Here is a 12,906-nt window from a genome sequence, read left to right as displayed (position 1 = left end):
GCCTTCCCAGCAAGTGCGCCTGCGCTAAAGGTGTTTCTTCGCGGTGCCACGGAGTCGCGTTAATATGACGCAGAGTAGTAGGCGGTGTGATGAGTCTGACGGGGTCCTGTTGTTGTAAGAGGCGGCTCTGGGGCTGGAGTTGCCAACGGCTGGCGGTGGTTGAAGGCGCCTGGGGCCGGTCATGGCGCTGAGGCCTGACCCAGGGGGAAGATGAATAAGGGCTGGCTAGAGCTGGAGAGCGACCCCGGTGAGCGAGCGAGCGAGCGAGCGAGCAAGCGCCCCCCCCCCGCAGTACGGTTAGAGGCCCCCAAAAGGGAAAGGTGGCAAGGTTGGGTAGCAAAGAGGCGAAAGAGACTCTGAGAGTAGGGGTGGGGGGAGCTCTCTTCTCCCCCCACCCGCCCGCCCACCCAAAGGTTAGATAGCTCAGTGGCAGAGCCCATGCAGAAGGTCCTAGGTTCAGCTTCAGTCAGGTAGGCATAGGAAAGGCTCTTGTCTGAAACTCTGAAGAATGACTGCCCGCCAGTGTTGACAGTATTCAGCTAGGTGGACCAGTGGTCTGACTCGGTTTATGGAAGCTGCCTACGAGGAAAAGCACGGTTAGGATGCTAACAGTGGAGTGCTGGTGGTTATAAGATGGTTGGTGATGACTGGGGAACCTCCTATGGTTACGTGTTTGATGTCGGCTATGATGGTGATCAAGTGATTATAACTTTAAGGGACTCCTAGATGGAAAGTTGGGGGGAACCTGCTAGCCAATTATAAGTGACCGGTTGCTATCTCCTCCCCTCATCTCAGTGGGAAACTCATGCTGCTGTGCACCAGGCAGTTTTGAATCTTTAGATGGTGCTGTTTCTAAAATCACACTGGTCTATGTAAACGTTTATAACTTATGTCATGGGTCCCATGGTGACAGGATCTGTTCCCATTTGCTTGTTGTGCCATACACTTGCCTGTCTACACTTGACAAAATTCATGTGAAAGAAGAGTCCAGATATCTAATGTCAAACGGTGAAAGTAGGATTTAAAAATGCATGCAGTACCAAATAGTGTGGGAAACACCATGAAAAGGTGCAGCAGATTTATTTGAAAGTGGGGAAGGCTGCAACACAAAGGGTTTATGCTGCTGTGGCAGTAGATGCTTTCCTCAGAAAACAACTAAGATATACAAATTTATTATTTGCACTTATGTTTTGCCTTTTTTTCTGAAGTGGCATATACTTCTTTAAAATTGGAGAATCTTTACACACCCAGTTATTGCACTGTTCAACATCAGTCCTCCACTTCAACAAAGGAGCCTCTCCCCCAACCCCATGGGAATCCTCTGTTGGGGAACTGAATTAATAGAAACACCCATGATCCCTCATCAGGGCTCAGGAAATCCACTAGCCTGCTTGTCTGTGATGAATGAAAAAAATCCAGACAAATAATGTACTGACATAGCTCGATAAGTAAACATTTTTCTTTGGTTGATGAACAGAGCCAACATTTCTTGTCCCCTGTACCCTGACTGCATATCCCTCAGTTCTCAGGAAAAAGGGGTTAGGATGGGAAAGCACTCTTGTCCTAACTAACTATTTACTTGTAAGTAAAACCCAGGAACACCAGTGGAACTTACCTGTGAGTAAATATATTAAGATCTGCAGGGGTGATAGTAGTAGAGAGGAGCGATTCTTTTCTCTGAGGTTAGGAGGCTGAAGAGGTAAAATTTCCTCTTCAAAACATGCACACATATGCATACGGTCTTTTGTGAAAACTGAGCTCCTCTGTTCTCTACTCTGTATGCACTGTCTGCTCCAGCTCAAGTGTGAAAGGAGGAATGGTTCAGATTTCTTAGACAGTTACTTTCCTTCTGCAGCCACTCGAGACTACCCCCTTCCTACTTCTCCATATGCTTTTCTCAACTAAACAAATTGATAATGCTTGAAGTCAGAGGGTATTTGTGTGCCCCTCTCTTCCCTTAGGCCTGATAGCTTCCTCCTGCTTGCTCATTCCAGTCAACCCTTGCTGTTCTCTTCCCACACAAGTCCCATTATGAGTTGGAGGAGTAACATCATCTGTGAGGCAAACTACACTGCTGCTTCCTTGTGTTCATTTTGTGAGTGTCTACCTAGCCCCTCGCACACACAGAGGAATCAGATCACACAGATCAGGGTCAGCCAGGTCGCCTGTGGCTGATACTGTAGGGCAACTGATTGCCTTGTCCCACACTGATAGTATTGTAGCCAAGTGCTATGGGACTGGTGTCACACTAGAAGATACATGTGCTGCTACTACTGCTGCTCCACCCCTCTGGATGGTAAGTAAAAATAGCAAGTTAACACACATGCATCACAGTAAGAGGGAGGAAAACAACAAAAAGAATGGCTAACATCGAGACAGGAATGGAAGTGGAGGGCATGCTGTGGTGCTCCTTGAGTTGTTTCACTTCAAGCAGCTTCTTTTTTTGCCAGTTGTCAAGCTGACCCCAGTCGTTCAGTAGGTTGAAATACCACCCATCTGAAGTCTGTATGAAAGCATTTAACACTGTTTGACTGCAGAATTCCTAATCTTTATTGGGGGTTTAACATTCATGATGAGTCAACTAGGCTGAAATAAATGGCAAAAGATATTGTCTGCAGAATGTGTATTGCTCAGCCAGTAATAATCTGTCTTGTGTTCCTTTGCAGGGCTCTTCACACTCTTAGTGGAGGATTTTGGTGAGTCTGACAGTAAAGTGATCTCTCAGTCTATTCTGGTGCCTCCTGCAGGACTTTATTTTATTTTATTTCTATACCATCTGATAGAGAATTATCCAGGCAGTGTATAAGTTAAGACATATAATTAATATAAAACAGATAAAAATCTCAAATAAAAACACATTAAAATTTCAATTTCAGTTGAAAGCCTGGGAAAAAAGGTACGTCTTCAGGGTCCTCCAAAAACAAACTGAGAAAGAGATGCTCTTATTTCAGCAGGGAACACATTCCAAAGCCCCGGGGCAGCCAAAGAGAAGGCCCGGTCCTGAATTGCCACCAAATGAGTCGGCGGCAACTGTAACCGGACCTCTCCAGATGATCTTAACAGGTGACAGGGTACATGACAGAGAAGTCGTTCTCTTAAATACCCTGGACCCAAGCTGTTGAAGGTTTTATAGGTAATAACCAGCACTCTGTATTTCATTCTGAAACATATTGGCAGCCAGTGCAGTTCTTTCAGAATCTGTGTTTAATGGTCCCTTCGGGTAAACCCAGAGACCAATCTGGCTGCCACATTCTGTACCAATTGTAGTTTCCGAACTACGTACAAAGGCAGCCCACGTAGAGTGCATTAGAGTAGTCAAGCCTAGAGGTTACCAGGTACCACTGTTTTAAAGTCACTTGTATCCCAAAATGGACATATCTGGTGTATTAGCCAAAGCTGATAAAAAGCTCTCCTGGCCATTGGCATGAACCTGAGAAACCAGAGAGAGTTTGGGATCCAGGAGCACTCCCAGACTATTCACCTGATCTTTTACGGGGAGTGTAACTCCATCCAGAATAGGCAGATCTAAACCATCTCTCAGATCCCAGCCCCCTACAGACAGTACCTCCATTTTGTTTGGATTCAACTTCAGCCTGTTATCCCTCATCCAGCCCATTATTGCCTCCAGGCAGGCACTTAGAGGGGTCATGCCATTTCTTGATGAAGTTGGTATGGAGAAATCTATACTCTAGGTGTCGTCAGAATATTGATAGCATCACAGACCAAACCTCCTGACGATCTCTCCCAGCAGTTTCATGTAGACGTTAAAAGGCATTGCAGACCGTATGGAGCCTTGTGAAACTCCACACTTTAGCTCTTGCTTTGAAGAATAACAGTTTCCAAGCGGCACCATCTGGAATCTGCCAGAGAGATAGGAACAGAACCACTGTAGAACAGTGTCACCCAATTCCGCCTCCTTCAAGCGACTTAGCAGGATACCATAGTCAATGATATCGAATGCCGCCGAGAGCTCTAAAAGGATCTGCAGAGTCACACTCCCTCTGTCAATAGACAATTGGAGATCATCCATCAGGCCGACCAAGGCAGTCTCAACCCCATACTCTCCCAAAAGCCATTTTGGAACGGGTCTAGATAATCTAATTAGCCAACTCTGAGGGATCCAATGCAGGATTCTTCAAATAAGGTCTAATAATAGCCTCCTTTAGACAAGGAGGCATCCTGCCCTCCCTCAGAGAAGCATTTATGATATTTACCAGACTATTTCTAATAATGTGACCGCCAGATGAAATAAGCCAAGTTGGGCAAGGGTCAAGAGAGCAGGTGGTAGGGCGTACAGTCCGAAGCAGTTTGTCCACATCCTCAGAAGTAACAAACTGAAAGTGATCCAGTCCAATCCTACAAGAGGAGTTGCTGTACACCTCTACGACAGACTCTGCAATAACTGTGGAGTCTAGTTCAGCAAGAATGCAAGAGTTTTTATCCACACAAAAATTGTTAAAAGCCTCACAGTGAGTGACAGATTGAATTCAAGTTCAAATTCAAGGCGGAGGGGGCATGAACTAGCCCCCTCACAATCCTAGACAACTCAGCTGGATGTGAATTTGCAGAAGCAATGTGGGCAGAAAAGAACTGCTTTTTTTACCACCCGCACTGCCAGAGCATAGATCTTCAAATGAGCTCTGTCTTGCAATCTGTTGGATTCACGCTGAGTTTCCTCCACCTGCACTCTAGTAGTCTACCTTGCCACTTCAGCTTCCATGGTTCTTCCGAATACCATGGGGCTGACTTTAAAGCAGGTCAGAGAGGATGCTTAGGAGCGATTATGTCTACCAGTCTAGTAAGTTCATTATTCCATATTTGTAGCAGAGCATTGACAGAATCACTAGCAGAGCCAGCTTGAAACCTTTCCAAGGCTTCTTGGAATCCTATTGGATCCAATAACCTTCTTGGCTGGACCAGCCTAATGGGTCTTTCACCCCTGCAGAGGTGGGTTGTAGCTGCAAGCCTTGCCTTAACCAGATGGTGATCTGTCCATGTCAGTGGGGAGATGACAAGATTCCCCACCCCCGGAACACCACCTTGATCAGAGCAAAAGACCAAGTTGAGCATGTGACCTGCATCATGCGTTGGTCCAGAAACCACTTGGGATAGGCCCATAGTCGTCATGGCTGCTATGAACTCCTGGGCCGCCCCTGACAACCTGGTCCCGAAATGGACATTGAAGTCCCCCACCACAAACAACCAGGGCCACTCCAGTGCCAACTCTGCAACCAGGTCTGTCAGCTCAGTTAGGGACTTGATTGGACAGTGTGGTAATCGATACACCCACAGAAGTCCCAATATATCCTTGGTCCCTAGACTTAGGTGCACACATTCGATATAGACCAGTTCCTTGACAGGGATCCTGGTAAAGGAAATGATATTCTTATAGACCACAGCCACCCCACCTCCCAGCCCACATCCTCTCTGCTGCTTCACCACTGAGTAACCCATCTGGATGAGCTGGGAGCAAACCAGGCCACTAGCCTCTCCCAACCTGGTCTCTGTAATGCAGACTCGGTCAGCACCTTCATCCATGATCAAGTGATGGATGATCTCAAGCTTATTTTGGACCAACCTAGCATTGCAGAGTAATAAGGTGAGGTTCTGTGGGTTGTAGGCACTGCTTTCCAAGGTCAAGGAGGTGGTAGGCCTGATTGAGGGGGAAACCATGATTAAATTTCTAAATTCCTTTCCCCTATTATGACTTGCTGATCTACCAGTGCCAAATCTTCGTTGATTCACCACCACCACTGGAATAGCTGCTGTACAGATGCCCCCTGCTTCCCCTTCTCTGGATTACCCAAGACACATACCTGTACCAGGCTCAGCTAATTACATGGCAGCAACAATGTAACTAGCAAGAGGCTCCCTTCCAGGAGTCTAAAACATTTCATATGTTAACTTTTCATATGTTAACTTCTGCTGTATCTTCTTGTAGGTGTTAAGGGGGTCCAAGTCGAAGAAATCTATGATCTACAGAGCAAATGTCAAGGGTAAATCACTAATGTTTACTAATCACTAACAGCTGCTAATAATCAATTATTCTAACTGAGAAAACCAAACTATTCTTCTGCAGTTTGTCCTGACATCTGTGAATAATTATTAACTAGCAGACCCGGTGCATAGCATCTGCACTGCTAGTTTGTCTCTGCCCAGCCAGGCTGCACCGCTTTCTCTCCCCACCACTTCTCCCCTCCCTTCTGCATCAGTCTGTTCTCCATCCTTCCCCAGTCTGTTCCCCGCTGCTTCCACCTTCCCTTCTGCCCCAGTCCGTTCCCCATTGTTCCGGAGGTCCCCGTCCTCCTTCCGCCACCGGCAGCTTTCCCTCCCCGCCCCCTGGCAGCGCTTTCTCTCCCCGCCAGGCTCCCTCCCTCCCCGCCATGTTCACCTGCCTGCCTTCTCTGCCAGCGTGCGCCACTGCCGGTCTCCCTTGTGAGGCAGCCGTCCACCACCGCCATTATTTCTCCCCGCCTCCCGCCGCCTCCTCCCACCTCCACACACCTCATCGCTGCCACCATTATTTCTCACCGCCGTCTCCCGCCGCCTCCTCCCAACTGGTAGTCTCCCCCTCTGGGCCCGCCATTGGTCACGGCTTCAGGGTGGGCGTGGCTTGCCACATCCCCACGCATCCCCTGGTCCATCTACAGGAATTAATAATATAGATGAAACTGTTGTGAATGTTTTTCCAGTTCTGTCAGATCTGGAATGCCATGCGTCTTCTTAATGGGTTGGCCGCTAATGAGTAGAGTCATGGCAGAACTGAAAACAGGAAAAGACTGTTAACAGGGAAACTCATTATGATTTAACAGCTTAGATTTGTAGTATCTTATTCCTGATGTTCCCCATTAGATTCAGATCACAGCTTTTATATAAGGTTTTGCAGCAAGGCTGCACAACTTTGGCCCTCCAACAGATGTTAGTCTACAATTCCCATCATTCTTGGCTATTGGCCATTGTGGCTTGGGATGATGGGAGTTGTAGTCCAACAATAGCTGGAGGGCCAAAGTTGTGCAGTCCTGTTCTGCAGTCACCCAAACGGCTGAAAAATCCTAGTGATTGACTTTTCTCCAAGCCTTCTATGCTGCAGCACAAGAGTGGTATCGAACTGTGCTGTGCTTGGTGGTTGTCTGAATATCCAGTTTGTGGCAATATCAGGAAAGAGATTGCTGAGGGAGGTTGTAAAGGGAATATAAGGTTCCTGAGGGATAGGGTTGGCTTTGTTCACTTTTTTATGCCCCCTGTTCTTATCAGCTGTGTGAATGAGTGAAACTCTCAGAATTCACATGAGTTTGAATGATTAAAGAAATGTTGAGAAGTCAGCTCAGGCAGCTGCAAACCTTACCTTGACGTTTCCATTCTTTTCTCCAGACCAGTCTATGGGTTCATATTCCTCTTCAAATGGATTGAAGAGCGTCGGTCTCGGCGGAAGGTCTCTACTCTGGTGGATGAGACATCGGTGATTGATGATGATATTGTCAATAACATGTTCTTTGCTCATCAGGTATGGATAAAGCGAGTTCTCCCCAGTGAGGCAGAGGACAGGGTTTAATGTGAGCTGATATGGCAGTGAAATACATTCCTAAAGTCGGTTCCACAACATGTAAAGTATTGGTAAACAATCTGTTTTTGAGCACCTCCTTTTCCTCCACACTGATTAACTGCAGCCACCATCTATGCATTTGGGATAAAGGCATGGTCTTTCTGGGTAGAGGGCAGGTCTTCAGGCAAGCTTGAGCTTCAGCATTTCTCAGTTTAGTATTTAGGCATAAAACTGGAATTGGGGACTTCCCTCTCCTGTGCATTCAAATTCATTGCCCTTGCAACAAACTATGGGTGACCTGCCTGTGCTTAACATCGATCCCTACTACACAGGGATGCTCAGTGAGAGCTATGGAATTGAAAGGAACCAAAAGATCATAGAGTTCAGCTCCCTGCTGCAAGGCCCATGTACTCCCCAGCCCTATAAGGATCGACCTCCACAAGTCAAACCACAGTAATAACAATGATATCATGCCACTGTCATCAGAGAGTAGCTTTGCCCGAGCAAGGCCACTTATATACTCCAAGGAGTCAGCTGAGGACAAACTCTACACTAACTGCATTAACTACAGCCTCACCCCCATTCAAGTGACATTATGAGTGAAGAGAGTGCAGGATGGTAATATTAGAAAGCTGTTTCTTAGTCAAAGCAGCATCTTTTAAAAATATCGGTTCCTAAGAGAGCAGGTTACTGAGCTGACTAAAAGATGAATCTAATTTTCAGCATTTTCCTCTGCAGCACTTCTCTCTCCATCAGGAAGCATGTTGGAAGAAACATATTAAGCAGAGAGTGTGTGCAAGCTCTACCAAGGAAAAATTCATCAATTAAAGATGAATTTGATATAGTCTGAATATGCAGTCAGTTAACTGATTTTTGGCTTTGCATTTTCAGAGTAGAATTTTTGGTTTTGAGAAAGACAACAGCCAAGGGAGGCGGTGGGGGGGGGGAGGTAAAGACTGAACTAAGAGGCACTGTCTTAACTGCCGTGTTGCTTTTCCTGTTGCCTGTAAGTGATCTCTGTTTTTGGTTTAGCTCATTCCCAATTCTTGTGCCACACATGCCTTGTTGAGTGTCCTCCTGAACTGCAGCAGCGTGGACCTGGGGCCAACTCTGAGCCGAATGAAAGAGTTCACCAAAGGGTTCAGTCCAGAGGTATGGTGCCGCAGTACGTGGCCTGAGACATGCTGAGATCATTGTAGGCTGCAGATCTCCCAGGGGGTGTTGGTGGAATCTGGTTTTCTTAATAGCATCTCCTCTCCCTGCTAATTTGACCTTTTTCTCTATGTCTTTTTCTTGTTTGCCCTGTTAGTTTAAGGAAACTTATCTTAACCATGTGTATTCATTTTCAATATTGCCAGAGAAAGAGATTAAATACATGGGAGATGGAAATGTTGAAATGAGGGATTTTAACCTAAAGTTATCCTCTCCTCAGAGAGGAAGAGTCCTAGAAATGTGAGTAGCATGAAATTTGTGGATGTTGCAGGGACTTGGTCCATAAGCTCCTTAAATACAGTTATTGACAAGCACAATAATGAATTGCTGTTCTGGTGTGTCAGAAATGAAGAGTCACATCGGAGAACTCCTGTTTCTGGTTTGTCAGATGAAAGTGGCCATGGTCTCTAAACAGAACTGTATTTAGATGAACTTTACTCCACTCTGAGAGAGCAGCCCTCTTGGCTAGGTGAATTCTATCAAGGCCATTTTTATTGTTTTTCTAGATTGCTGTACGGGAAGGGAGAGAATTATAGATGTCTGGGGTGGAGGATCTCCTTTAGGTGATAGGCAGCTCTGGCAAAAGAACTACTACTACTATGGATAGTTATATACTGCTTTTCTAAAATGTTCTCAAAGCGGTTTGCATAGAAAAATAAGTGAGATGTGTAATGTGTAAAGCTGTATGTGATTGTCAAAATCTGTCCTACCTTTTTGCTCCTTTTCCTCCTTTCTAGAGTAAAGGCTATGCCATTGGAAATGCCCCAGAACTGGCCAAGGCGCATAACAGCCATGCTAGGTAGGTGTGATGGTTGCAGAACACTGTTTGGTGAGTAAAATGGGCCATGCCTTTTCCGACTCCTTATATGTTCTCTTTGCAGGCCAGAACCCCGGCACTTGCCAGAAAAACAGAATGGGATCAGTGCTGTGCGGACCATGGAGGCTTTTCACTTTGTCAGCTATGTTCCTATCAAAGGGCGACTCTTTGAACTGGATGGCCTGAAGGTTTATCCCATTGATCATGGTAAAGTTCTTTTGCTTATCTGTGCTTTACCTGTCTTTAGCATATTGGGACTATGTGAAATTTGTGTCAGATTTCTGCTTGCCTTTCTCTTCTGTAAAAGGAATCACTTTTTTCCATTTCAAAAGCTGTTGTTGTTATTATTAATAAACAACATTATTTGTTAGCTGCCCCATAACAGATTGTTCTCTGAGCGGCTTAGTGCTATACAGTTCTTTACAGTTCTTGCTTTTCAGTCTGAGTTGTCAGGGCTGCTGCTTTGTTTCCCATCAGTATTCTTAGTGTGTTGTGACTGTTGCCTATCTCCATGTAATTGCAACCAATGCTCTCCCATCTCTTTCTTTTTAAAAACCTACTTGGGTTTGTCACTGGTATCTCATAGCAATGTGTGCACTAGTCAGCATGTTGCACCTCTTTGCAATAGCGGAAATCAGCTCTTGCCATGTCAAAGGCTCATAAAAGTAAGGGGCAGCTGCTGAAGAATGCCGCTCAGAGTAAATGAATACAAGCCTGTTGTGTATTACAACTGGTTTGTGTGAGAGTGTGGAGGAGTACTGATTTGATCTGTGAGAAAAAGATGGGGCAAGGACTGGGGTACAAAGAGAATGAGTGATTTGGCTCTTTAATCCTAATGTGGCCTCCCAGCTCCAGACAGTCTTGGAGGAAACTTATCATCTTGACCCATTTCAAACTGGCTTTCGGGCTGGCTATGGGGTGGAGACTGCCTTGGTTGGCCTAATGGATGATCTCCAATTGGAAATGGGCAGAGGAAGTGTGACTCTGTTGGTTCTTTTGGACCTTTTGGCGGCTTTCGATACTACAGACCATAGTATCCTTCTAGAGCGTCTGAGGGGGTTGGGAGTTGGAGGCACTGCTTTGCGGTGGTTCCACTCCTACCTCTTGGGCAGGTTCCAGATGGTGTCCCTTGGAGACTGCTGTTCTTCAAAATCTGACTTTAAGTATGGTGTCCCTCAAGGTTCTGTACTTTCTCCAATGCTTCTTAACATCTACATGAAGCTGCTGGGAGAGATCATCAGGCGATTTGGTGCAGGGTGCTATCAGTATGCTGATGACACGCAAATCTGTTTCTCCATGTCAGCATCATCGGGAGAGGGCATAACCTCCCTAAATGCCTGCCTGGAGTCGGTGATGGGTTGGATGAGGGATAACAAACTGAGACTGAATCCAGATAAGATGGAGGTACTCATTGTGTGGGGTCGGAACTCGAGAGACGATTTTGATCTGCCTGTTCTGGATGGGGTCACACTTCCCCAGAAGGAACAGGTATGCAGTCTAGGGGTGCTTCTGGATCCGAGCCTCTCCCTGGTCTCCCAGCTTGAGGTGGTGGCCAGAAATGCTTTCTGTCAGCTTCAGCTGATACGCCAGCTGAGTCTGTTTCTTGAGATGAATGAGCTCAAAACAGTGGTACATCTGCTAGTAACCTCTAGACTGGATTACAATCAATCAATCAAGCTTTATTACAGTCAGAGACCAGCATAAACTGGATTACTTCAATGCGCTCTATGTGGGGCTGCCCTTGTATGTAGTCCGGAAACTACAGTTTGTCCAGAATGCGGCAGCCAGGTTGGTCTCTTGGTCATCTCAGAGAGACCATTTAACTCCTGTATTGAAGGAGCTATACTGGCTGCTGATATGTTTCTGGGCAAAATACAAGGTGTTGGTTAAAACCTATAAAACGCTAAACAGCTTGGGCCCTGGGTATTTAAGAGAGTGTCCTCTTCGTCATGAACCCACTGCCCCTGAGATCAGCTGGAGAGGTCTGTCTGCAGTTGCCACCGGCTCGTTTGGTGGCCACTCAGGGACGGGCCTTCTCTGCTACTGCCCCGAGGCTTTGGAATGCGCTCCCTAGTGAAATAAGAGCCTTCCCATCTCTGATAACTTTTTAAAAGTCTTTAAATACGCATCTGTTCACCCAGGTTTTTAATTAATATTATTGTAATGGTTCTAATGCTGTTTTAAAATATTGTTTTAAAAATTTAGAAGTGTTGTAATGTGTTAAACTTTTTGTTTTTGTTTTAACTAATGTTTTACTTTGGGGGTTTTTTTTGTGAACCTCCCAAAGACATACGTTTTGGGTGGTATTAAAATATGTTAAACAAACAAACAAACAAACAAATAAATGTGTATGCCTGGGGTTTTGTGTATGTTTCTTTTATGTTCTGTATCTCAGATGAAGATAAACAGCTTAAATTACTTTTCTACAGAAGAGGGGTTGGTTTCACATCTCCTTTGAATTTATCTTGAAGTAGTACACATGGTTTAGAATAAATCTGAATTGGATGATGGTTAACCCAATTCCAAATGGATGTACGTGATGGACCCTGTCATTCTTAAACAAAAATACCTCTCTTTCCCCTGCAGTTCAAGCCTAATTAGAGAATTAATATGATAGCAAGAATCACCATTTTGTATGTTTCTATAGTTTTGCATCTTGTTTTTTCAGGGCCCTGGGCTGAAGATGAGGAATGGACAGACAAAGCCAGAAGAGTTATCATGGAGAGGATTGGACTTGCCACAGCAGGGTAAATACCTAGATCAGTCTGGGGTGAACATAAACTAAAATTGTGGGGAGTTTTGGAGTCACTCTTGACAAAAGACAATGCTTCTACTGCTGCAATCCAAGGATGTCTCAGTGTGGGTTATGCTTCTCCATGTGGCTCAAAGGTAGGACTGAGCAAATTAAGTTGAAGCCTTTAAGAGCCAGGGGAGCATAGCACCCAGTTTTTTTTAGTCCTTTGTTTGGCTCCAGGCAGTGTGTTCTCAGTTTTTCTCTGATTGCTTCCTTGGTTCTTCACCTTTTTTCCTTTTATTCTTTTTGACTGTCTGCTTTGTTTCTTTGTTCAGAGATCTTCTAAAACTCTATCTTATCAAAAAAGGAAAAGGGGAGAGGTTAGCTTTAGTTTTACTTTCAGTTTTGCTCCCCTCCTCCTCTCCTCCACTGCTTTTTCTTGTCTTCTTTCTTTCCCTTTGCTGCATGGACCAAGCTAAATGCAATGTTCACATTGGGGTCCCAAAGGGAAAGCACCAGCAAGGCCTTCCAAAGGCCGTCCAGGCAGCCAGTAACCCACCCAGGAGACCACATTACCCCAACTACCTAGAGAGCCCCCAG

General features: G+C 45.5%; 1 protein-coding gene across 2 annotated transcripts in view; it reads left to right on the top strand.

Moving 5' to 3' along the window:
- The first annotated feature begins 19 nt into the window (after nucleotides 1-19).
- Nucleotides 20-12,906, top strand: part of BAP1 (BRCA1 associated protein 1) — a 37,148-nt gene continuing 24,261 nt past the window's right edge. The window contains exons 1-8 of one of the 2 annotated variants that reach the window (XM_053298328.1): nucleotides 20-247; nucleotides 2,667-2,696; nucleotides 5,942-5,996; nucleotides 7,372-7,504; nucleotides 8,576-8,695; nucleotides 9,493-9,554; nucleotides 9,637-9,779; nucleotides 12,241-12,319. In XM_053298328.1, the coding sequence (XP_053154303.1) occupies nucleotides 211-247; nucleotides 2,667-2,696; nucleotides 5,942-5,996; nucleotides 7,372-7,504; nucleotides 8,576-8,695; nucleotides 9,493-9,554; nucleotides 9,637-9,779; nucleotides 12,241-12,319 (659 nt within the window). In that variant the 5' untranslated portion in view covers nucleotides 20-210. Of the gene's footprint in view, nucleotides 248-2,666; nucleotides 2,697-5,941; nucleotides 5,997-7,371; nucleotides 7,615-8,575; nucleotides 8,696-9,492; nucleotides 9,555-9,636; nucleotides 9,780-12,240; nucleotides 12,320-12,906 lie in introns of those variants that run through there. The other variant, XM_053298329.1, reaches the window with a different exon arrangement.

The sequence above is a fragment of the Hemicordylus capensis genome, chromosome 2 (assembly GCF_027244095.1).
Source record: "Hemicordylus capensis ecotype Gifberg chromosome 2, rHemCap1.1.pri, whole genome shotgun sequence".
NCBI lineage: Eukaryota > Metazoa > Chordata > Lepidosauria > Squamata > Cordylidae > Hemicordylus > Hemicordylus capensis.
The sequence above is the reverse complement of the archived record's forward strand: the minus strand, read 5'-3'. Positions and strand labels throughout refer to the sequence as shown.